Below are 24567 nucleotides of genomic sequence, written 5' to 3'. Positions count from 1 at the left end.
TGCTTTCAGAAAATATATAATTTAGGGTGTTTCATTTGTTTACCTTAATAGTGCAGGCCAAAATGTATCAGCTGTTCACTTGATTCGCCTATACAGAATAGAGGAGTATGTGTTATGCATGGTATGGAGGAAGATGGGACATAAGTTGATTGATGCTATATTTCATGTACAGTTGTATTTCAAATACAAAATATAGTATTTTGTCATTTGTATTTTATTGCGTTGAAGGAAATGGCTCTGTACTTTGTATCAAAATACTTTATTGGTGTGTATTTTTACTGCAAAATACTATATGTGAAAAACACTAAAAAAAAGTAGATACAGGTGTAATGAATAATTGGTAATTAGGCAACAATGGTTTATGTTTATCGCAATCAGCTAATGTGAGAACAGCTGTGTTCAACGACACATAGCTTTTCAGTGACGCTCACTCTGTGACGCTAAGAAGACTGAAAAGATATATCTTTCCAAAGTTGTTTATGTTCCTTTATGTTCCATGCTTCTTAACACGCTGCCTCTTACGTTCGACGTTACAAAAGCGCTGTCCCAAGTGAAGGTGCTGAATTAGTTGGCATCGATTGCTCAGGAATCGATTTTCTACTTCACGCAAAGGTGCTTGACCATAGACATAATATACGTAGGCCTATATTATGTCTATGTGCTTGACGGCGTTAAGAAAGACAACCCATAGGCTATGAAAAGTCAAAATAACAAAAATAAAATTAAATAACAAAGTAAAATGTCATGTAGGCTAAGTCACATCACCAAGTATCAAATTTAAATCAACGGTCATTTCCCTGTTGTTTTCATTTTGAATGAGACTTAATATTTGGACTTTGGTGTTTAGGTTCATGGAGGTATAATATATAACTGGAGAGAGTGACTAAGTCCCGCCCTCCATACAAATGAATGGTGGAGGCTAGGCTAGTAAATCCGGACAATTCATAGTCAACGCCATCTTGAACACGGGTTCGGATCCAGCGCCAGTCGGCTCTGACCATGCGCCAAGTTACAAAGCTGGAAATGACGCATGGACCAACGTCGATTTTTATTGGATATTCTGTAAAAAGAGAGTCGTCCTCCAGTAAGAGGATGGCGATAATGCAAAATGGCATAAAGTCCTTGCCTCATAACAAGAAGAAGAAAAAGTTGCTCGGGAACGCGCATAGAGTCCGAGTGAAGTCGCCCTGAAGCGCAACTTAATTTCATTGGATAACAGCGGCTCTAACTAAGTGCGGTCTGCCTGCTGTCCTGCTGCAAATATGCATTCGAACATGACGTGAAATATCCGTAGTCGAACTATAAATAAACTATTCGGTTTTTAGTGCCAAGTGTAGCGCATTTTTACAGTCTATGATTGGTTTGTTTTTTATTTTATTGTTTGCCATCTCAGCGGGTGCTCTAAACGTATTCTAGCGTTGGCCCATGACCAAATCAAGCCAATAATAGCCAGTAGCCACAATAATGACTGGAGCCAGAGCCCTCAATAGCCACCCTGTTTTGAAAATAATATTGAAGATTGAAGATAGTATTGAAGATAACGCACAGAACGGTCAGCCTGAGCGGACAATTACGTCCCCAACTCATCTAAAATGTGGTGTCTTTACTTAGAGTTGTACACCGCAGATGGTGAAGTAACCGTTAAAGAGAATGTTGTCTGCGGACTCAGCAAAAAAACAGTTTACTTGCGCATCCCCGACATCCAATCTTCGCGCTCACCTGTGGAGTTACCATCCAAATGAGGCAGCGGTGTCAGAGGCACGGTAGACGGCCAGAGCATCGCCAGGCGTCCAACATCGTATGATGGCATACTTTCCGTAAATCCTAAATTATGTCCGGCGTCTGCTATTTACTTAGGCTGCGCAAATCACAGGTATTTATTTGAGGTAGGCTTATTCGAGGCAGACCTTTTCTACGTTATTGTGAGACATGCGTTTTGTTTGGAGCGGCATGCAGGCTATCAAACGCAGACGATTTTCGGTGTTGGTATGAGATTTAATTTACTTTTTGACTTTTATTATATAGTTAAATGTTGAGACTGATGGGCATTTAGATCTAGAGGGTATTTGATGATCACTGTAAAGTTTCGTGTAGTTGAAAAAATGTTTTTCCAGCTGTGGAATTTCCAGCTGTTTATTGCGAGACAAGGCCTTTCCTTCATTCATTGAACGTGCGCTGTGCTCTAATGGAAACCTTATTGCATAGCGAAGTAGCCTAAATTGAGTTTTTTTTAATTATGCATGGTTCACTTTTTATTAAATTCGTAGGCTGAAATGCCTCGCGGCAATAATTGTGTTTAAATGTAGTAGCCTAGTGCTTCAGCCTCTGGCAAGCTCCAAAGGGGGCGGCTATAGGTTGAGAGTGTTGGAGACCCATGGTGTAACGAGACATGGTCTTTATGACGCTGTTGTGTAATTTATTGTCTGTAATCATGTTTAGGCTATGTTTGTTCGGGACAAACAACAACGAAGATCAATACAATTTTCTTTATTTGTCATATGATGGATAAACAACCACAATATGCACGTCTTCTCATAGGCTCCTCAAGAAATACGCACTGAATAACTTTTGGCTGTAGCCGCCGGATAGGTGCCCGCCCACCAACATGTACGCGCATGAGAGCTCGTACCCAACACGGATTTTCGTGCATGGAGCTGGTTCCAAATGCTCCATGCAGCGCCATATTTGAAAATGGCGTATGCTAACATGCCGAAGCTAAGGCTAATCTGCACGCTCTTGACCCCCTGTTTAGGTTGTACTGTCACCTGTCAATCATGCTCTGTCTCCCGCCCCCCCTCCACTGAATCTGAGTCGATTTATCAGGTCTTTCGTAATAGTTTCCCGGTTTCATACAGAAAACAATTTGTCTACTAGCAGAGCTAAAACGTATGTCAACACTAAAATTCACCTGATTTTTCAAAAACACAGCGATATGATGTCAATATACTTACCTCATGTAGTTCGGCTCCTGCCTCAGACTCAGACGAAGGCTCTGGTGATGGTGATGAAGTGGGGGGGAAACCGGGAAACTATTACGAGCCGGGGGTGGGCATAGTTTTGATGAGTCGTTTAAACACTGGTTCATTGTCGTTTTCGATGATTTGCCGACATCCCGGCGATGTCTTGCCAATGAGCAAACGCTTCCTAGGTGATGTCTTCTATAGTCAGGGGGCCTATGGTTTCTATGGGTTTGAAATGTTAATTTTTGGAGAGTGATTGGACTGTCTTTAGAGGTAATTGAACATGGAGAAAAATTATGTCTCCATTTTTTTTTACCTGTTTCAACCCTATTTTTTTTTTATTGTAGGCCTATATTTCACTGTAATTACACCATAAATTTCGCCTAAATCACTGGCTATGTTAAAGGAACCTTATGTAAGATATTTATTTCAATTACAGTTTTTTCTGATTGCTTAAGCACATTTTTTATAACTATGGCTTTTTTTGCAAAACTCTACACACAAATGGCAAAACCTCTCACCCAATCAGCAAAACATTGTCGCCTAGTTCTCTTGCAAAAGCTAACACACCTTGCTTAACTCTTCACACCTTAGTAAAAATGGTGTTTTCGTATCTAACAGTAAACACAAGCACACAATGTGCCAACAACACACTGATGGTATGAATAAAAAACACATCTGGCTTTTGCTTTCTCTGTGCACAAGGTAGACTATGTCAGTTTGAGGTCATACTTTTATCATAGTTCTGTAAACATACAGGGATCCCAACTTCAAGTATTACATGTAGTGTTTATTTACACACATCAAAACAAACACAAGTGTGTTTTTCCAAGTCAAAACACAAAATAGCATTTCACTGAGACAAAACAAATCAGTCTACATCGGGTCGTCTCTCTCAAAATTCTGTCTACATCACATGCAATGTCCTAGTCCAAGGCACCGGGAAAAATATATTCTGGAATGACGTATCCAGGCCTGACATGACAATATCCCCACATGTAGACTGTTTTTTTTTCTGTTTTTTTCTCTTCTCACTCTTCCTGCTCACTCCATCGTACCCATTGTACATTACCTGTGGCTTATTTATAGTGCTTAGGCTGATTGCAAAGTGAACTAATTATCTAAAACAGTTTTCACATGAGAAAGTGTGCCAGAGAGTTGGCAAAATAGTGTAAATAATAGCCATTGTGCCTACAGTTGTGCAAAGTGTGTGTTACAAAATTGCAAACTGAGTGCAAAGCAGTGTTTGTGCTTTTAGTTTTGCGAACTCAGTGAGTGGTTTTGCCATTTGTGTGTAGAGTTTTGCAAAAAAAGCCATAGTTACAAAAAATGTGTTTAAGCATTCAGAAAAAACTGTAATCATAAAATGGCCCTGATATGTCACTATCATTAAGAAATCATGTTCATTTCAAACACTTATATCACTGACAACAGTAGTCCGGCCAGGATATTGTCATTTAAAAAGTTGCAGCCCTCAACTGATGTTGATGTTGTGTTTTGTCATGTCATGTTGTGTTTTGGCCTGATGCGCCACCTTCTACCTATCTACTAAAGTCAGTAGTGTTTCGGCATCCGGGTTGGCAACCTTGAGTCAGGGGGGAGGGGATACACCGCTCAGTAATTTGAAAGTGATTGCAGTACCAGTTTTGGCCACAATCTTACATATGGTTCCTTTAAATAAGGTTCACAAAACAGTTATTTTCAACAGTATGATGTCAGTATTATGATTGTATGTCAAACAATTAGAGATAAGATCAATAACCAATCAGTTTCACCAAATACACATACTCACAGGCTACATATAGTGATCTTCCACTGACCTCATCCACAAGTGTTAAAAACCTAGGAGTTAATTGACCAGGACCTAGCACTAAATAATCACATAAAACAAATCACCAAAACTTCATTTTACCATTTAACGAACATTTTAAAGATAAGGAAGTCCTTATCCTTACCAGATGCCGAGAAATTAATCCATGCTTTTGTCACCTCAAGGATAGACTATTGCAATGCTATTACGCTGGCTGTAATAATACCTGTCTAAAGAGCTCACAGCTTATACAAAATGCAGCTGCTTACACACAAAAAAAAATATGATCATATGATCAAAGTCATTGACTTCAAAATATTACTTATATCTCTTGATTGGTAGCCTGCATTGATGCAGGTTCAGAAGATGGTCTACCACGTCTTTTCTGAAAACACTGAGTCCTGCCTGCTTCACATGATTTCTAGCAGTGAATAGCATGCTGCAGATGCTCACTGTTTCAGGTGGATTTGTAGCAGTTCCTGTTCCAAACTGCTTTGTTCTGTTGTAAAATAACTGCACTGTAACATTGTAATCGTTGGCTGATCTGTGATCACCATTTTCCATACTCTCTAATGGACAAAATCAAGAAATTTGGCATATACGTCTCTAGTGATGGGTCATTCACCAGTCCACACATATCTGCCACTGGATACATAGCCCAAAATCTGTTTCTTTTAGAATATGTGTGCCATCACCTGACTAACAGAAAGACACACCTCAGAATATAACCTAACTAGACTGTGCCACCATGAACTATGAAAATGTGCTTGCTCAAATGTAGAAGGCTAGAAGGTCACACCAACCATGAAGAACAGAGCACTATGTGCTTCAGGTTATTCAATATTCTAAATTCTATAACTGCCGGCTAAACAGCCAACTGTCACTGTCTCTCTTTCTCTTTCTCTCTTTTACACACACGCACACACTCACCTGTCTGTTTGTCTATCTGATCCTTTGACCATTTCTTTTCTTCACACTTACATACAGGCTACTGAAGGCCTTACAGACTTCAGCTGATACTAGCTATGTAAAAGTCTATTAAACTTGATTTAACAGAGATCTCTGCACGTTGCGCTCTGAATGGGTGTAGACAAGAACTGGCAGAGCAGGCTAGGCCTATACTCAAGCACACTAATAGGCATGAATTGATATTGAAGTATTTTATGCGGACAATTTTGAGAATTTTAGGCACAATTTCTTGTTAAAGAGATCAATCAGCCTATTTTTTTTATAATGTTGTATTGTTTATGTGGTCCACTTTTGCACACTACCTTGTAGAATATCTTTGCTTTTTTGCACCAAACCCTATGCTATAATACCAGCAATGTGAGGTTTATGGAGAAAGCACCAAATTTGACCTTTTCTGAATTTGACCTTTGATTTGGGTCCTTCAAAACCAAAAAATGGAAACGTTTTTTTCTATTCTTGAACAAAGATATTATACTATCCAAAAATTAACATGCGAATCCCACAACCCCCCAAATTAGACACTTAGGCCCCCCTACTAGACTGTAACGGCATTCATTGGCCCGACATCGGTAAGATTTATGTGTGCTGTCTGGGTTTTAAGCAAGTCTATTGGGAGTTTGATCTCTTCACATAGACGACATCAGCTCCGGAGCAATAGCAACTTTGCATAATGTAAATCTGTTAAACTCACCTCAGCATGACATTTACTGAAGATAAAAAAATGTATATACACCCAAAGCTGAAAACCCAATACAGGATGGGACATGAAACTAGCTGTAAGAGCTATGGGACATGCACAGACTGACAGCACAAAATGAAAGCAGTTATAGAACCACAGCCTTCCTTGTGTGTGTGTGTGTGTGTGTGTGAGAGAGAGACAGAGAGAGAGAGAGGGAGAGAGAGAGAAAGAGAAAGAGACTGTATAGGCTATATCTTAGTCTAACTCCTCTAACTATGTGACTGTGACTGCATGTGTGGTCTGACTAACATATGTTGGCTTCTGTGGACATCATGAGAAAACGTATTCTTGAGGAAACCATTTTTTGAGTGCAACTCTCACAGTTTCGGGTTTCTTAGATGGGTGTAGGACGATTCAAAGTGCCCAAATTATACTGATTCTTTCATGGCCCAATATTTCTACTAGCAACTACGACCATAATTCTATGTTTCAAGAAGAGCTGTAAGTTTGCAGATAATTCAACTCATTTTCATCTTTACGGTTCTCATTAAAATGAGGGATTAAAATCTCAGTTGTTATTTTGCAGCCTACATCACGTCTGGCTGCTACCTGACCAATGATCTCATGCTCAGCTGATCTAGATATCTTTGACGTCACGCGTTAACCAGGAAGGAACTGGAAGCTGTTATGGAAAGTAGTGTAAAGTGCAAAATGACTTATCAAAATATGCCATTATATCGTGGAACCATGACTTATCTTTAGCTCGTTTTTGGCAAATCTTTCATAACAAGGTGAGATTTTACATTCTGGAGTAATTTAAGTAACTATTTTCTCAAAACCGTTACTGTCTATCTAAAGATGATAAAGTTAGCTTGTCTGTTTATTAGCGATAGCTAGCTCTTGACAGTGTTCCAGTACAGCGTTGGCTGTAATATAATGCTAGTTCTTCACAGGGGTGTTCAGAAGTGGACAGAATGTAAGTTTAGTCTATTCATTCAACAGATGATTAGCGTTGTCGTTATAACGTAAGTGCGTAATTACTTCCCTTGACATGACATGACATCACCGGGTGGAATTATAAAGTCAGCCAAATTAGGTAACATTAAACTGACTTGATAACGCCAAAAATGACAATTAATACTCATAAGGTTAGCTAACGTTGAATTAGCCAGGAAACTGGCGTTATCAATCGATGATCAGTGGGACATCAGTGCATTAACTTATGCAATGTTAAATAGCTAATACCAGATAACAGTTAAGGAATTATCGACGGGTCTAATTTATTTATATAACGCGAATGTGTGTAGTCGATTGGATTGTAATTGATTTACATATACATTCATTGGGGTCAGCCCTTCCACAGCCCTATGTTCCCACATTTCTAAGGTTAGGGTTGGGGTTAGGGTTAGGATTAGGCCTGAGGTGTGGGTGGGTTAGGGAACATAGGGCTGTGGGAACATAGGTATGCTCCCCATTTATTTCTGACGTTTTTATGCAAAGGAATAACGTAAGCTGCATTGTCAGGATGCCAGTGCCTTTACAAACAATGCAGAATAACTAGAGTGATGGTGCACAGTTTCAATAATAATAAAAAAAACTCCAAGAGATCATTTCTGCATTCTTGAGAGATAGTAGTGGATATAAGACAAATATGTTGAAAGTCAGGTGTGCTAGGTGTGCCGAGGTGGTAGTTGAGGTGACAGACAAACTGAGAAATGAATGGATTACGTCTATAGTGCACATTGAGATTTTGACAGATGTGGTTGATTTTAAAGATAGCTAATCAATATTGTATTTGATTAGTTCACCATGTCTGACCACAACGATATCAGTCTCCAACCCGAGGAGCGCGTCCGTGTTCTCACAAAGATGGGAAGTTCGGTCGAGGTGAACGAGGATGTTCCGCCCCGACGATATTTCCGATCTGGCATGGAGATGATCCGCATGGCAAGTGTTTATGCCGATGAAGGGAACACGGAGCATGCATTTATTCTCTACAATAAATATATAACGTAAGTGACGTCATGTGCTTATTTCCATGGGTAGGCCTACTCAAAAAAGGCGTCAAAATGCAAATAATTAACTTTTGCATAGTTGTGAACTAAATATTCAATAACATTTTTACTGTACCTCAGACTTTTCATCGAAAAACTTCCCAAACATCGAGACTACAAAACAGCCAATATACCAGAAAAGAAGGAGACCATGAGGGTAGGCTACTGTAGCACTACCATGTTCACCAAATTACAACGCAAGCTTGTGGATAACTTTACCTAGTTTAACTTTGATATGTGTTTTTGTCCTGCAGAAACTGAAAGAGATCGCTTTTCCAAAAGCTGAAGAACTGAAGAAACAACTCTTAATACAATATGATAAAGATTATGCAGAATATCTTGTGAGAAAAGTGAGTAATTTACCAGGGACGGTAGATACTGGATTGTTTGTCTGGAATATTTCCCTATACCAGAGGTTCATAGCCTGGAATAGTCCCCACAACAGTATTCCAATCTTAGTCGATAAGAGTAGCAGTATTGTAAGTGTGTTTCCATAAGGTTAGGACTAATTTGAGAGCATATTATTATTGGTGGAAATGTATTTCTAAATCCATCTGTGTGTGCGTGCGTGTGTTTGTGGGTGCGCGTGTGTTTGTGGTTGTGCGTGTGTGTGTGTGTGCGCGTGTGTGTGTGTGTGTGTGTGTGTGTGTGTGGTCAGAAAGCTGAGGAGGAGGCCTACACGCGGGAGCTGGCCCGGCAGAAGCAGCTGGAGGCAGAGCGCCAGCAGCAGGCCGAGCTGCAGCAGCGCCAGCGTGAGCAGGAGCAACTGCTGGCCTTCGAGGAGATGCTGCGTCGCCAGGAGCTGGAAAGCCAGCGCCAGCGCATCGTGCGCGAGTTCAACCCACCCGTCGCCCCCACTGCGCCCTCACCTCTCCTGGTGGATGATGTCCAGGGACCACCCCAAGCCCTCTTTGTCAACCCAACACCCCCTCAGAGTCCTGGGAGCACTTTCAACTACACCCCCTCTCCAATCCCAGCCCCAACGTTTGACCGCTCTCTGAAACCCGCTGGTCCAGTCATCTCGGGGAACAGTAAGGCACCTCTGTTCCTGGCTTATTAACACCATGTGCTAGCCTTTAACAGCAGTTTGAGTAAAAGCTAATAGATTGTATTTCTCAACATATTGATTTTAATTGATTCCACAGAATTAATACTGTCAGCCAATTATGTGTTTTCACAGGTCTGACCATTGATGGCTTACGGCAAATTGATGGCTTAAGGCAACTGGCAGTGCCCTCTGAATTGTGCCACAAGTTCCTAAAGCTAGCTGATGCCAACACCTCCCGATCAGTTGAGACCTGCGGCATTCTTTGTGGCAAATTGGTAAGTCATAGCTGAACGCAGTCTGAGAATTTTGACAAAATATTCTCCTGTGATCAGACATGTTGATATTGATGATGAGTTAGATCACCAATAAAGCATATTTGTGGAATGTGTCAATACTCATGGACACTGCACTATGGGCAGTTCAGAGTGTGTGTGTGTGTTTTTTTTTTCTTTTCTTTTTCTCCTAATGCAAAACATTGTTTAGACGCTAGCACGATTTTTCTAAATCATAGTGGCGGAGAGATGATGGTTTCATGCCATGCCATTAAATCTGTCCATTTACTTTGCAGACCAAGAATGCCTTCACAGTGACCCACGTGATTGTGCCCAAGCAGTGTGGGGGACCAGATTACTGTGACACAGAGAACGAGGAAGAGCTTTTCCTCATCCAGGACCAGTACGACCTCATCACCCTTGGCTGGATCCATGTAATAATTCACGTGCACACCCTGCACCCACCTTTTAACACCCTGCTCCCAAAATTGGCACCCTCTGTTGAAATACAGCAGCCTAGGCCCTGTATTTTACACTGCACTGCATTTGGGCTCCTCTTTACCCTGTGTGTCCTGAAAGCAGCAGTGTTGGAATCCCACCACAGAAACGAAACAAAAATGTTTCTTGATCCTATTTCATGTTTCATGTTAGAATTGCTCCTATTTTATGTTTGATAACAGCGGTCTCTTCACAATTAAAACATGTATGTGGTTTATTTTGCAGACCCATCCCACACAAACAGCGTTTCTTTCTAGTGTGGACCTGCATACTCATTGTTCCTATCAGATGATGTTACCGGAGTCCATCGCCATCGTCTGCTCTCCTAAGTTTAATGAGTGAGTCCTGGGTGCTCATCTCAGTGGTCAATCTGTTTACAGATTTTGTCTGTCTGGATAGAGACATTATGATGTGAATTTGTGTGCAGGACCGGCTATTTCAGATTAACCGATCATGGCATGACTGAAATCTCTACATGCAAACAGAAAGGATTCCATCCACACACTAAGGAGCCTCCATTGTTTACTGTGAGTAGGGTTTTCTCAATTGTTATAGTGCTCCACTGGGCTAAGGCTTTTGGATCATAGTATTTATAATATTTTTGTGAAAAAATTAACTTGATGTGAAATAGTTGTCTGCTTTTGTCTAGCACTACTCCTACTACCAATATGACAGGACAATGTATCAGCAGATTGTAACAGCATAGTAGATTTATGTGGATGATTGTGGTTGTGGTAGTAGTAGCAGTAGTGGGAGTAGAAGCTTTTTTTTTCATTGAGCCATGCTCACACAAAAGTTTGTTTTTACAGAGGTATGACTTCATCATCTTTTACAGGATAGCCGTCATGTCAACATCACTGATATTGGTGTGACGGTGCTGGACCTGCGGTGATGTTTCCTTTGAAGCCATACTGCGTGCCTTCCTGCTTAACTACATTATGGGAACCTCAACTTACAAAGTGGCCTGATGTACTGTTTGCTCATGGATGGACACAGATGATAAAAAAAACAATACACAGTTTTTGGCGGCAGAAAAGTTTGACCATTATGTTTAAATGCTTTTTTATCAAAAGAAAGACTTTTGAATAGCAATGTATGATTTTTCACAATACCTTTGATTTCTTATTGAATATGTGTTACATATTTATACCTGAGCATTCTTTCACTCTCTTGGTAGAGTAGAGAGTCATGGTAGAGTGAAATAGTGGTATATTTCATAAAGAAAGGTCAATGAAACAAGGTTTCCTTCAAAGGGACCAAGAGATTGTAGAAGCCATATAGTAGATCAATATTTGATTACTTTTCTCCCGCAATCAGTTGTCATTAACAATTTAAGCACTTGGCCAACATGCACGTAAACACAGGGTCCAGACCTGATTACCATGATTATAAGTTATAATTGTTATAATTGTATGTCTTAATATTCTGTACTGTGCAATGGTTTTAGTCCATTCATTTCAGATTGAAGTCTATAATTGTAAATGTATGCTTTCTGACATGTGTCACTGAACTGGACCTTTTTTTTTAAGTATATGTGGAAAATGCTCTGCTCTGCTAAAAAATAATAAAAACTGCAGGGACATTCCCATCGAATATGTGCTGATAGCCAGTATGTAGTGCTACAATAGAGCCTTACTCTTAGCATTGCTCTCTGCTGGGAATAGGTGTGTGCCAAATCAAGATTATGCACGAAGGAAATTGAAAACAATGTTTAAGTCAACATAGATAAAAAATCATTATATTGTTTAGTCATATTTATTGTTTCAAATCCTGTACCATTTATATGTTTTGAATGTCTGACAGTGATCTATTGTTCATATACAACCTAAAATTGTGTTTGAAAGTAATTCATGGGCTTATTACGTTCTGCAAATGATTTAGGAGTAAAGCTAAGCTCCAGTGCAGATGAGATTTTGAAGGTATTGTATATGCCGTATTAATCCAAATACACAGCACTTATAAAGTAGGGAAATTAAAGCGTTCTAAGGTAATTCATGAAATAATCAAACTTTATGCTGCAAAGCTCTCTTTCATTTGAGTTGCTTTTTATTATGTGGCTCTATCTAGTGGTGTCACTACATAGGCACCCCTAAATCTTCTCTTGTACTGTTTCTTTGTTTCCTTACTTGTATTGACTGTTGTAATTGTTATATCTACAGAAAATTAAATATATTGTCAAAGTGATACTAGTGTCATTGGAAAATATCAGTACCAAACATCCTTGATGACTGACCGCTTCAATCCTCTCTGTCAGTACCTTGGTCAGCTCACCACGCACCATGACAATGCGCAGGGTCGTTCGAACACGCAGTGTGTTGTGACATGCGCAGTGTAGTCATCACGACTTCGTCGATGCTGACACTGACAGCAGCGTTAACATGGCGATGAAGGCAATCAAGGGAATGGTTGGCGGTGCCATAAACGAATTTTCTACAGCTGTTGGAGGTTCAAAAACGGCAGCTTTTCGTGAACATGCGCTCGCCGTGAATCGAGACTATATTTCTCAGCCACGACTAAGTAAGTACCGCTAACATGTACATTTATATCGTGACATCAGATGCTACTAGCTATTCAGACCTTTACCGCTATCCAGGATATGATGGCAATCCTTAGCTTGTGAAAGATGTGGTGATTCCCACGAAAGACTCATAATGTGTTAACTAGCATGGCATATGTCGGTCGTCTCGTTCGTATGCTGATGTCAAAACTATGTCTTAAATTAATTGGTAACAAGATAGCATTAGCAAATGTTAGACAGCATAACATAACACTACCTGCAACAACAAGACCAACATTGATTGACATCAGACAGCATAACGTTATCTCGCGGTAGCCATGTAACGTAAATGCCATTATTTAACAGATTATGTTAAGCAGTCCAGTTAGACATTAATCTAGTTTTGAAAAAAAAAAAAAAGCAAAATGGCCTATATTTTAGCATAGGGGAAGTAACGTGAGGGTTCCCCGTAGATGTTGACCTTGCAATAGGCTAACGTCAATACATGTGATTTGGGGCTTTGATGAAGTCAAGCGTTTCATGATGTCAAGTAAAATACCCCATAGGCCTAACCATCGTGTCTTAGCCTGGGTGAGCCCAGGCGAGCCTTGAATCAGCTCTGCAGGTCCAAATTCAAATTTGCTAACAGGTTCGTCTGGGTTGACCCAGGCTGTTTGTGTTCTGGTCAATTTCCCTTTGAGACAAGGATTTTTCTTTACACAGCAGTGTAGAATGTGACCTGATGGTTTGTTTTCTATCTTCATTAACCTTTGAGTAAAGCCTCAGATCATGGTTAGACAGATGAAAGCTTCTTCTTCGTGCTGATCTGCATTTTGTCTTCTACTAGTGTTATTTGGTCAGGTGTTAATTACAGTAGACCTCATGTTACTGTACAACTAAATGTTCTGGACTAAATGCTTTATTCTGAATGCTTACAGCATACAAGACAGTCTCTGGAGTGAATGGTCCTCTGGTGATATTGGATAATGTTAAGGTAGGTTCCATAATATATAAATGAAGTGCTCGATCCTAACATTATGGCATCACCAACCCTTTTCTGCTTTAATGTAAGTTGGCTTCATGAAACTGCAATGATCTCTGTACTTCTATCTGTACAATAGACCTATCAGGGTTCCCACGGGTCATGGAATTTCTGGAAAATCATGGAATTTTGGAATGTCTATTCCAGACATGGAAAGTCAGGGAATTTTATCATTTTTGGGGCAAAGTCAGCAGTCATCAAAATATCAGGATATGCAGAATTGGTGTATATCTGGTTATTAGCTTTACTGCTTGCTTGAGTAGCCCAACTTTGTTTATTCAATGCCCATTTATTAATCTCCCGCTCTAAAAAAGTAAAAGATTCTTGAACGCTACGCAGCTGCTCTATAAATCGTTTGTCAGTATATTGTACCATTCATAGTAAATCATGGAAATGTATTATTTTGTCAGGGAAAAGTCATGGAATTTTACATTAGAGTGGGAACCTTGACCTATGTGCTTTTGTATACACAGTTGAATACCATATCTAGCCCTGGTGGAAAAAAGTTGTAGCCTATGATGAAGAGATTTCAGACTCTTTAGAGGAAGGGATCAGTAGTCACATGTCTGTCAGCCCTAGTGCTTTTTATCATGGGAATGTCACATGAGTCCAGTAGAATGATTCATTAAAGAAGTTAATTATAGAAAGAAACCCATTTTTGGCTGCATGGTGTTGTAGTGGTGTAGTTCTTCCACTTTTCAAACAGACTGAATCATTGTGGAATTCCATAGAGGCCAATCAGGAATCGAATTGGCGCCATTTTGGAGACCAATATTTCTGTAAGGGCCTTTCACATATTGACAAGCGTTGATGATAACATATGCCTGTTAATGGTGAAAATAAGCAATTTATTTCAGCATAGCATATTTGCCCCATACGGTCACTCTATAGAATCATCTGACGTTGGTCTCCAACATGGCGCCCATTATTTGAGTTGCTCTGTTACTGAGTAGTATGCCATTAGTACTCTACTGATTTGCAGTGGTTTAAATGATAAGTCTTGGCTAGTATTGTTTATTTGTTTCATTAATGTGAATGTATTAATTCCAGCATTGTTGTGTTGTAGTTCCCTAGGTATGCAGAGATTGTGCATCTCACCCTCCCTGATGGGACCAAGAGGAGTGGGCAGGTGCTGGAGGTTACAGGATCAAAGGCTGTCGTGCAGGTGAGAGTGTGACCTGACAAACTTTCTAATACTCTAATACAAACAACTCTTTCATAGTATGGAATTTCAATGGAACTGCAATATTTCCCTGAAATGGTTTGATTTCTCCTCCGGTGCAGGTATTTGAGGGAACCTCTGGTATTGATGCCAAGAAGACCAGTTGTGAGTTTACCGGTGACATCCTGCGCACACCAGTGTCGGAGGATATGCTTGGTAAGTTTCTGCATTGGATTAGTAATGGGTTGAATTACTTTTTTTGACTGTTCCTTTGACTAACTTTTAGCTTTCCTACAGGTCGGGTGTTCAATGGGTCAGGCAAGCCCATCGACCGTGGCCCTGCAGTCATGGCAGAAGATTACTTAGATATCATGGGTATGATGCTTAATACAGGATCTTGGTTTTAAATGCATAATGTTGATTTAGCTGATAATGCTAATTTGGTTAGTTTGATTGTTTATGATCCATCATACAGTAGATTGGTTTTAACATACACAAATTCAGTTTTATGTACCACCATTTTGTCATGTACACTGATCTACATTAAAATACCTTTATACACTGGTTTGACACATAGGTTTGTAAGTTATAATCTGTAACGATTTAGATGGTGCTTGTTTATGCCCAAAGGCCAGCCCATCAACCCTCAGTGCCGTATCTATCCCGAGGAGATGATCCAGACGGGTATCTCTGCTATTGATGGCATGAACAGCATCGCCCGTGGACAGAAGATCCCAATCTTCTCAGCCGCTGGCCTGCCCCACAACGAGGTCTGAACAACAACACATTCTTTTCAATTACACGGTTTTAAAAGTCATTTGTTAATACACTGACAATTCTTTGTGGATATATTGAGTATTTCTGTACTTATTACTTTTGAAATATTTACTATAATTGCATTTAAGTTATTTGTTGTTAGTTGTTAACATGGTCAATTTCCAAGTCATATATTCAGCTACCTCTTGATTTCCCACAAACAAAACTAAAAAGTTGTATTATAGCAATTCCAGATGACTAGATATTTTAGATTCAGTTTAATTGATGTGTACACTTACACAGAGGAAGGAAGAAACTCTGCAGTAGTGACTGTATCATTCCTCATAAACTGTAATAACTAACTACCGGTACATGGAGGTCAGCATACACATACATAGCAGTAAGAACAAGCTCAGCCAAGGAAGTTTGATTCTGATGAAGTGACCTTTTCTGCCCTCAGCCTTCACTAGGTCCTGTTTAAGGACAGGTATGGTAATCTGATTGACCCTGTAGATGGTTCCTTGTGGCTCAGAAATCCTCTTGCTGTGTTTCTAAACCTGTAAAGCAGCCTAATAATAATGGTTGAAAGCAACCCATTGTAGGTTATACTAGACCATTGTCTTGCCTTTCCCTCTTCTAATGAGTTTCATTTCTGTGTTGTGCTGTGGTGTGGTGTGTGTGTGGTGTCCTTTAGTTTACTGTAAGTATTAATTCTGTGGCTGTTTATATCATCAGATTGCTGCCCAGATCTGTCGTCAGGCTGGGCTTGTGAAGAAATCCAAAGATGTGATGGACTACAGTGAAGAGAACTTTGCCATTGTGTTTGCTGCCATGGGGGTAAGGGATATCAAAGCATTCAGTCTTTGACATGTTTAGGAGATAATCACAATTAAGAGCAACATACGGTATATCCATCTGTTAATTGAATGCTTATGTTGGTCAGTCACATTTCACTTATTTTCAATGGACTCTTATTTTCAATGGCTTAAATTGATCATTATGCATGTTGATATCAATTATTTGTCAGAAAGAGATAGTAGAAAACCAGTGTGTGCAGGCCTTTCAGAGCACACAGACTCATTATGTTGTCTTAATCCCAGGTCAACATGGAGACTGCCAGATTTTTCAAGTCTGACTTTGAGGAGAATGGCTCCATGGACAATGTTTGCCTCTTCTTAAATCTGGCTAATGACCCCACGTAAGAGCTCTAAAATCATCTCTGTAAATTTGTGTTCTGTTTTTATAGCTTTTTTGTGTGATGAGTACTGGTATTAACTGAAGTCATGGTCTTGATTCACCTGGTCACACACTCGTGAAATGTGCCGGAAGTTGCTTTTGGTGAAACAACCTGTGCATAACTGTAAGTGTTTTCCGCCTGCAGGATCGAGCGCATCATCACTCCACGCTTGGCACTGACCTCAGCCGAGTTCTTGGCCTACCAGTGTGAGAAACACGTCCTGGTCATCCTGACCGACATGAGCTCCTACGCCGAGGCCTTACGTGAGGTAAGCTTGGGTCTCTCTCCCCTTCCTCCAAGCTCTAAACCTTCCCTCTGCTGCTTGGACTAGCGGCTCCTCCTTGAGGTTGACCCATGTGCCTAATGCTCCTCTCCCCTCTCCAGGTGTCTGCGGCCAGAGAGGAGGTGCCAGGCAGGAGGGGTTTCCCCGGCTACATGTACACAGATCTGGCCACCATCTACGAGCGAGCCGGACGCGTGGAGGGACGCAACGGCTCCATCACGCAGATCCCTATTCTCACCATGCCAAACGACGGTGAGGCCCGGATGGCGGGAGCAAACTCAGCTGAAGGGTTGAAGCAGTGGTTAATGGAGTTCTGGCAGCAGGCTCTACCTATCTCACTGAATCTCTCTCATTCTGTGGTTCCCAGATATCACGCATCCCATCCCTGATTTGACTGGCTACATCACAGAGGGTCAGATCTATGTGGACAGGCAGCTGCACAACAGACAGGTCAGTCAGGCAGCCGGACCCTCTTTGCAGTTGAATGAAGTTGGAAGTCTGTGGCAAAGATTCTAGAGTGCTGTGCACTAAGATCTTTGGTCTTTAGTAAGTCTTCTCCATCCAACTCAAAGTGTATTTTTTCTTCTATTCCAGATCTATCCTCCTATCAATGTGCTTCCCTCTCTTTCTCGACTGATGAAGTCCGCCATTGGCGAAGGAATGACACGCAAAGATCATGCTGATGTGTCAAATCAGCTGGTTAGTGCTAACCTTCTTATATTATTTTTAAACCCTTTTAACATGTTGGTAAAGATCTGGTGCAGGGGCGCGTTTCCCAAAACCATAGTTGCTAACCTGTTAGCAACTTAGTTGGTTGGCAATGGGAAATTGCATTGCAACCAACAAAGTTGCTAACTTAGATCTTTGCTAACTTAGTTAGCAACTATGGTTTTGGGAAACGTGCCCCAGGTTGGTAGTACTGTAGGTATGCAGACATACTTCCCACATCTTCCACAATTATTTTCCACATATGGGTTTCCACATCTCCTGTTGATTTACATTACATAATATCTCATTTATATTACCTCAGGTTTAATACAAACCACACAGGGGGAAAAGGAAAGTGTTTAGTGTTATGGCTATATTATATGTGCATAGTTACCTAGAATTGGTAACTTAAAATGGTTAGAATTGTCACTTCCTCTGTGAATTGGTGGTTCTTCATTTTGATAGATCCAAAACATACCATGATGCATAGTTTTACTGCTGGCAAACACATGTGCATGATATTGTATGTGTCTGGCTTAATGAATGTACACAGCTTTAATTGCAGAAGGGCATCGGTGATGGAGATTGGAGTAGAAGAGTTTGTTTTGTGTTTGTGTTTGTGTTGTCTTGCTCATGCCAGTCACTCATGCTAATTTAGAACAGTGTTGATCCAAATGTGTGTTACAAAACACAGTATTGTTGTTTGAAATGTAGTCTATAATAAACAAATGACAAAATCAGATGTAATGGAAACTGCTCAGTTGTAGTATTTACAGTAGCACTTGGAGGGGAATCCCTGTGGTGCATTCACATTTGCTAACAAATGGAAACATTAAACACAAGTGACTCTGATTCACCACTGGTTCTAGAACATGTAATTGCTATTAGACTCAACCCCCTCTCTACTCATTTGGCAGTATGCCTGCTATGCCATCGGGAAAGATGTGCAGGCTATGAAGGCTGTGGTGGGAGAGGAGGCACTGACTGCTGACGACTTGCTTTACCTGGAGTTCCTGCAGAAATTTGAAAAGAACTTCATTGCTCAGGGTAAGGAGCTGGGACGGGCAGTTGTACGCTGAGAACTAGACATGGTTGCAAATTTCAACCTCTCTACAAGTTATTAATTTGAAGAATTTTGTCAGGCACAAATCACTATGTGGTGCACACATCAATACACATTGAAAATAGAACATGACAAATCAATTTACACATTTATCTGTTGAGCAGATAAGCATAGTATGTAATGTAAGAAATTAGACTGATAAAATGTCATATTTAACGTCTTTGTTTTTTGCTTTGAGTTTCCAATGGTATTGAAGACATAAAATAAGTAATTATCTGGATTAACCGGATTTACTCATTCAGAGACAGCAGATGTGCACAATCTGTTCTCGTTTTCACTTCTTGTCAGTGCAGTAGCAGGTGGCTAGGGACCAGTACCACGGTAGAGCTGATGTATGCCAGTTGCAAAAGTGGTATAAAATCGAGTAATTTAAAGGTAAACTATGCAGTATTGGCAATTTCCTTACTGTTTTCTCGGTTTTTGCTTAGAAAACTCAGTAAATCATGTCCTGTCAGAACTGAAGACTTATGCAATCAACAAAAATCCAAATACAGAAACAAATGAATCTAAACTATTGAGATGCCAAATGATGGGCGATGAATGAATTGGTGTTCGTCTGAATGTTCCTTATTTGTTTTGCTTAATTGGATAATGGCATGTTCCTCTGTTGTTCTGCTTTGTGTGTGTGTGTCTGTGTGTGTGTCTGTGTTTGTGTTTGTGTGTGTGACTCCAGGGGCCTATGAGAACCGCACTGTGTATGAGACGCTGGACATTGGCTGGCAGCTGATGAGGATCTTCCCCAAGGAGATGCTGAAGAGGATCCCTCAGAGCACTTTGGCCGAGTTCTACCCTCGTGACTCCAAGCATTAACCCCACTCCCTCTCCCTCCAGTATCCCCATCTCCCGTTCCTGACCCCCCCCCCCCCACACACACACACACACACACACACACACACAATCACACTGGTCCTTTCTCTTGTCTGTCTCCTCCCCCCTGATGCTGTATTGCTTGAGACCTGCTGCTCTTCTCTGCTCTGTTCTTGTGTCAGTGGTTGCCGTCATTAGTAGTTTGCTGGGAAACGTGCACGCGTGCTGCTGCGCCTGCCTTTTGAGTTTGATGTGCAGTCCCCCCAACTGTGCCGCACACTTTGATCATACATTAAAGGAGTGGTGGTAGGGCTCCCTGTACATGGAGCTAGCTGTGAGCAGGCAGTTGAGTTACTGTATGCATGTTGTTGGCATAGGGCACCGGAAAGCTCTGATGGCTCTGTCCTTCCTGAAGGATCCTCAGGGGCCCAAGGTTAAGTGTGCTACCAGTTAAGAACGGCTATCATTCCTCTACTGAGTGTGTACCTGTCTGTTACAGCGTATAGAATAACCTACAAGGCAAACAGAAAGTAAATGCCATAAGTCATCAGTGTCATCACTCATAGTATGTATTGGAGCCTCCAGAGCAAGTGTGACCCCTTGGTGTGAATGGGACAGATTGTTAAGTGTACTATTAATGTATTGATCTTTCCACATTCTGTAATATGTTCTCATACTACAATGTCAAAAATGTGGCAAATATTATTACAGATATTTAAGATTAAAGATAAAATGTGAGAAAGCTCTGTTTCAGAAATCAAATATATCTAGTCAGTGTAGACTGAAAATGATTTATTTATAAAGTTTATTTTTATGTTGCATCAATGTTGAATGCCTCTGCATTTTCCTGTAGTTCTATGAATGTAATTTTGCTATTTTGTCATTTTTTGTTATTGTCATGTTTCTTTTTCAAAGCCTGGCTCTCATGTTTAAATACTTCTCATATGGGCTGTTCTTAACAAAATTAAGAACAGCCCACATGAGAAATATTACTGTATATGAAAGTTGTGGAATGTGGAATGCCAATAAGGTGGAATCCTGGTGTTATGCAGTTTTATTTGCCAAGCGACCTTCATATTTTTTTATATGTGCCATGGGATGGTAAAACAACCTTTCTTCCAAATGTAGTGTGGTAATGTGTGTACTGATATTTAAAGTGAATCCCAACAGATGTCTTCATATGAAGATCATCCTCTTTTCTGTGTCTTTTATGTGTATGTGTAAGTTGTGTTTCTTTGTCATTGCATGCAGATTATGTTGTTCACATCGATGCAAGGTGTCTGTACAGTTGATTAAATGTGAGTATGACTCAAAATTTGTTCTGTGATTTATATGTGAGAGTCCAGAATGCAGTTAAATCAGTATATCATGTGCATTTACTACATATATGTAATGAAATGAAAGAAATGAAAAGCTACCATTTAAAGTCCAGGGGAATGTCCTCTGATATACGGATGCATCTAAAAAAATTAGAATATCATGGAAGAGTTCATGTTTTTCTGTAATTTATTTCAAAAAGCGACAATGTCATATAATCTAGATTCATTAAACATGTGAAATATTTCAAGCCTTTTTTTGTTTTAATGTTGATTAATCTAATCTTGATGATTACGGTTTACAGCTCATGGAAATAAAAAAATCCAGAATCTCAAAATATTAGAATAAAGAATTTATTTATTTATACAAATGTTGACCTCAGAAGAGCTCTAATCAGCTAATTAAGTCATAACACCAGCAGACTTCCCACTCAGTTCAAAATCTCTGTGCCCCAGAGGGCGCCAAACACCATTTAAAAATATAAATGAAATGGGGGTAACAGGTTTGTAAGTGTGGATAGAGCTGTACTCAACCCCTCCCACCCACACACACCACCTCCCAAAATGGAGCAAAGCTATCAACATTAACACCAGTACCACATCCCCAGTGCCCCTTATTTTAACCAGAACATCAAGGAATAAACCTCTTAATTGAAACACAGATAGGTGTTAATCTTTCTAACAGGGTCGAAAGACTTTCAAGGATATGTAAAATCAGCTTCCCACACATTCTCTCCTGATATCCCCCGTGTGCTCTTCCTCCTACCAAAACCCCTGAGCAAATATGTATTACTGTCAACACTTACCATTCACTGATTCTAAACAGCTGTCATGTGCCTATGAGCTCAGCTGAGTGCTGCTGTGTTTGGCTGAAACTATATAATTTTTAATTATAATCTTCACTTCGCTTTAGCCTTTAGACAATTCAATTCGATTCATGAAAATTGTATTTTTCTTCTGCCAAAACAATTGCAATTGTTGCAAGGTGCTTCGTAGAGCCCAGAGCCTGAGCCCCTCAGAGCAAGCACTAAAGCGATGGCTGCTAGTGAAAACTCCCCTTCAGCAGGAAGCAACCTTGAGCAGGGCAATCTGCTTTGGGACAGCCGGCTGGTGAGATAGACATGAAAAGGAATCTTGTAAAATTTTTAAAGGAGTGGACGCCTGTTATGTTCTGCACTTGAAAAACTTGATTTAAACACTCCATTGTGAAGTTCACTATACAGTAGTGGGCATAAATGTTGCATGCTCACTGTAAGATTTATAGAGCAGATACCTTGATGTGGCAAAGCATGTTTGACCCTGTGTTTGTGTGGCTGAAACATACAGGCCTACTTACATCACAGAGCATAACATCAACAAGTGTTCTCACGTCGAGAGCATCCTCAGGTTTAAAAATAACTGATGTTGGAATCGCTGTTGTGTAAGGGAAAACAAAAAGCAAATGGCACCAGGCAAACCATGGTAACTGGGCAACAAGCTGATAGGTCACTGCAGTTTAGATTCAGGTAGGGCCTGAACCTAAATGCCCTTTGTGTTGTTTAGGTGCACAGGTAAAATAAATCTAACACATTTAAGATATCTTTTTGAGTGTGATGCATGCCTCTACTCTTATAACCTTCAATGTTGGGGCATAGATATTCTCCCCTTTAACCAGATATTAGCATTAACATCAGTAATCTACTCAGATGTGTGTAGGAGTGACTTTAACTGTTAAATGCCCAATAGCCTCTCAGTGAATTGGGCCATACAGAGTCAGTGACAACTAGTCAATGCAGTATAAATAGATGCAAATTCAATTAGTCTAAACTCCTCAATTAGTCTAGTCAACTTCAGCTCTCTTCCTGACGTAAGTCCCATAAATTTACTTTTACAAGCTGAACCAATGAGGCAACAACCAAGGCTCATTTGTGACTTTGTTCAGGTTTGTATGGTGTAATTAAGTTACACATACAGAACATCTGGCGACCATGTCTCTCAATCAAAATCAACAAGGCCCAAGGGACAACAACACAGTGCTCATGATTATCATAAAATGTTATTGTTATTGGAGTCCACAGCATTTCTGAATATTGGTACTGCACTTTTTCTGGGAAGCAACGTAAAGTGTTATCCAAATATATATATACCGACAATATCTGTATAACAAACCTGAATCCGAAGTTCAAGGGCATTATAAACTAAACTGAAATGACTAAACTGGAATAATAGCTTTATTAATGGCTCATAATTGCATGTGTGCATCCCACATGGATCATTACAGTGCCATTATGTAGTATGTACTCTCAGACATTTGGACATGAGGAATGCTTTTTCGAAATGTGGTCTCTTGTAACAGGAAACAGAATGATGCCAGAAGCAACTTTATCGATTAGAAAAGCTGATAATCATTTTATGTTCCCACCCACTCTCTCAAACAGTGGGCTCCCCAGTGGTCTTATCAGAATGGAGACTAATTTGATGCTAATGATGATGGAGGGGACCGTGATTACCCCCTTGAAAAGAAGTCATTAGCATTCTTGTAGTTGCCCCAAGGTTGAAGCGTAGCGATAGGGAGAGAAAGACAGGGAGAGAGTAGAACAGAGAGAGACAGAGAGAGAGGATGGGAGGAGGAGACTGCCTGTAGAATGATGTGCCTCCAAATATGGTCAGTGTAATAAAGTGGTGTCACTGTGAGGAGAGACTTTGTAGAGCATCACTCAAATGAAGTGAGGAAGACTTTAGGAATGAGGGTAACACTCTCTTTAAAGTAAGTTTCTGTAATGCATCAATCATGATAAGTGTGTTTCTGGGGCTTTGTGACATGCTTATAAGGTATCAAAACAGTGAACAAACATTTGGCAATGTCGTTATGATCATGACACTGAGATCATCAATGACGTCTGTAATGACTTTTAAAACATGCAAAAGAATGCACTGTGCTACTTGAGACATGTTTATTACTGCCGTTATGAACATTCAGCTAAAGTTGTGGAAGCCCATGTTAATTGTAAGCATTTTATATGATCAATTATGTACTTTTACATTATGGATGTCTGATTTAAGACTGCATACTGTATGTTGTGTGGTTGTCATTTCTGAAACCTCTCAACCTTGCTCATAGAGCAAGGTCATTCTCAAAGCTATTTCATAAAGCAAGTTTATTTTTATTTTTATTGTGTATAATCAAGATGGCCTGAACGTGACTCAAATTCTGTACTTGAAGCTACAGAAGTAAGAACAGATATCGTCAATTATCTTCATCTGTCATCACACTTATGCATAAATCATCAAATTAGTCAGAGTCCTCCTGCATGACTCATGCGTGTTGACGTTGGTTCTCCTCATTGTTGCTTGTTAATGCTGCTGC

The 24567-nt window shown here is 40.2% G+C and overlaps 2 protein-coding genes across 2 annotated transcripts; both read left to right on the top strand.

Moving 5' to 3' along the window:
* Positions 1–7075: 7075 nt before the first annotated feature.
* Positions 7076–12474, top strand: stambpa (STAM binding protein a). The gene is made up of 10 exons (XM_042058402.1): positions 7076–7209; positions 8222–8430; positions 8554–8629; positions 8727–8822; positions 9131–9503; positions 9653–9795; positions 10089–10226; positions 10516–10628; positions 10718–10817; positions 11126–12474. Exons 2-10 carry the CDS (start codon positions 8228–8230, stop codon positions 11180–11182), a joined length of 1299 nt encoding a protein of 432 aa, XP_041914336.1. The 5' UTR covers positions 7076–7209; positions 8222–8227; the 3' UTR covers positions 11183–12474.
* A 146-nt stretch (positions 12475–12620) lies between these two features.
* atp6v1b2 (ATPase H+ transporting V1 subunit B2) lies at positions 12621–21468 on the top strand. The gene is made up of 14 exons (XM_042058401.1): positions 12621–12807; positions 13726–13781; positions 14896–14994; positions 15114–15207; positions 15289–15366; positions 15622–15761; positions 16483–16584; positions 16848–16945; positions 17129–17252; positions 17369–17519; positions 17635–17717; positions 17862–17966; positions 18893–19022; positions 19772–21468. The coding sequence occupies exons 1-14, from the start codon at positions 12669–12671 to the stop codon at positions 19906–19908; spliced, it is 1536 nt and encodes a 511-aa protein (XP_041914335.1). The 5' UTR covers positions 12621–12668; the 3' UTR covers positions 19909–21468.
* Positions 21469–24567: the final 3099 nt, after the last annotated feature.

The sequence above is a fragment of the Alosa sapidissima genome, chromosome 13, assembly GCF_018492685.1.
Source record: "Alosa sapidissima isolate fAloSap1 chromosome 13, fAloSap1.pri, whole genome shotgun sequence".
In the NCBI taxonomy this organism is placed as follows: domain Eukaryota; kingdom Metazoa; phylum Chordata; class Actinopteri; order Clupeiformes; family Clupeidae; genus Alosa; species Alosa sapidissima.
The sequence above is the reverse complement of the archived record's forward strand: the minus strand, read 5'-3'. Positions and strand labels throughout refer to the sequence as shown.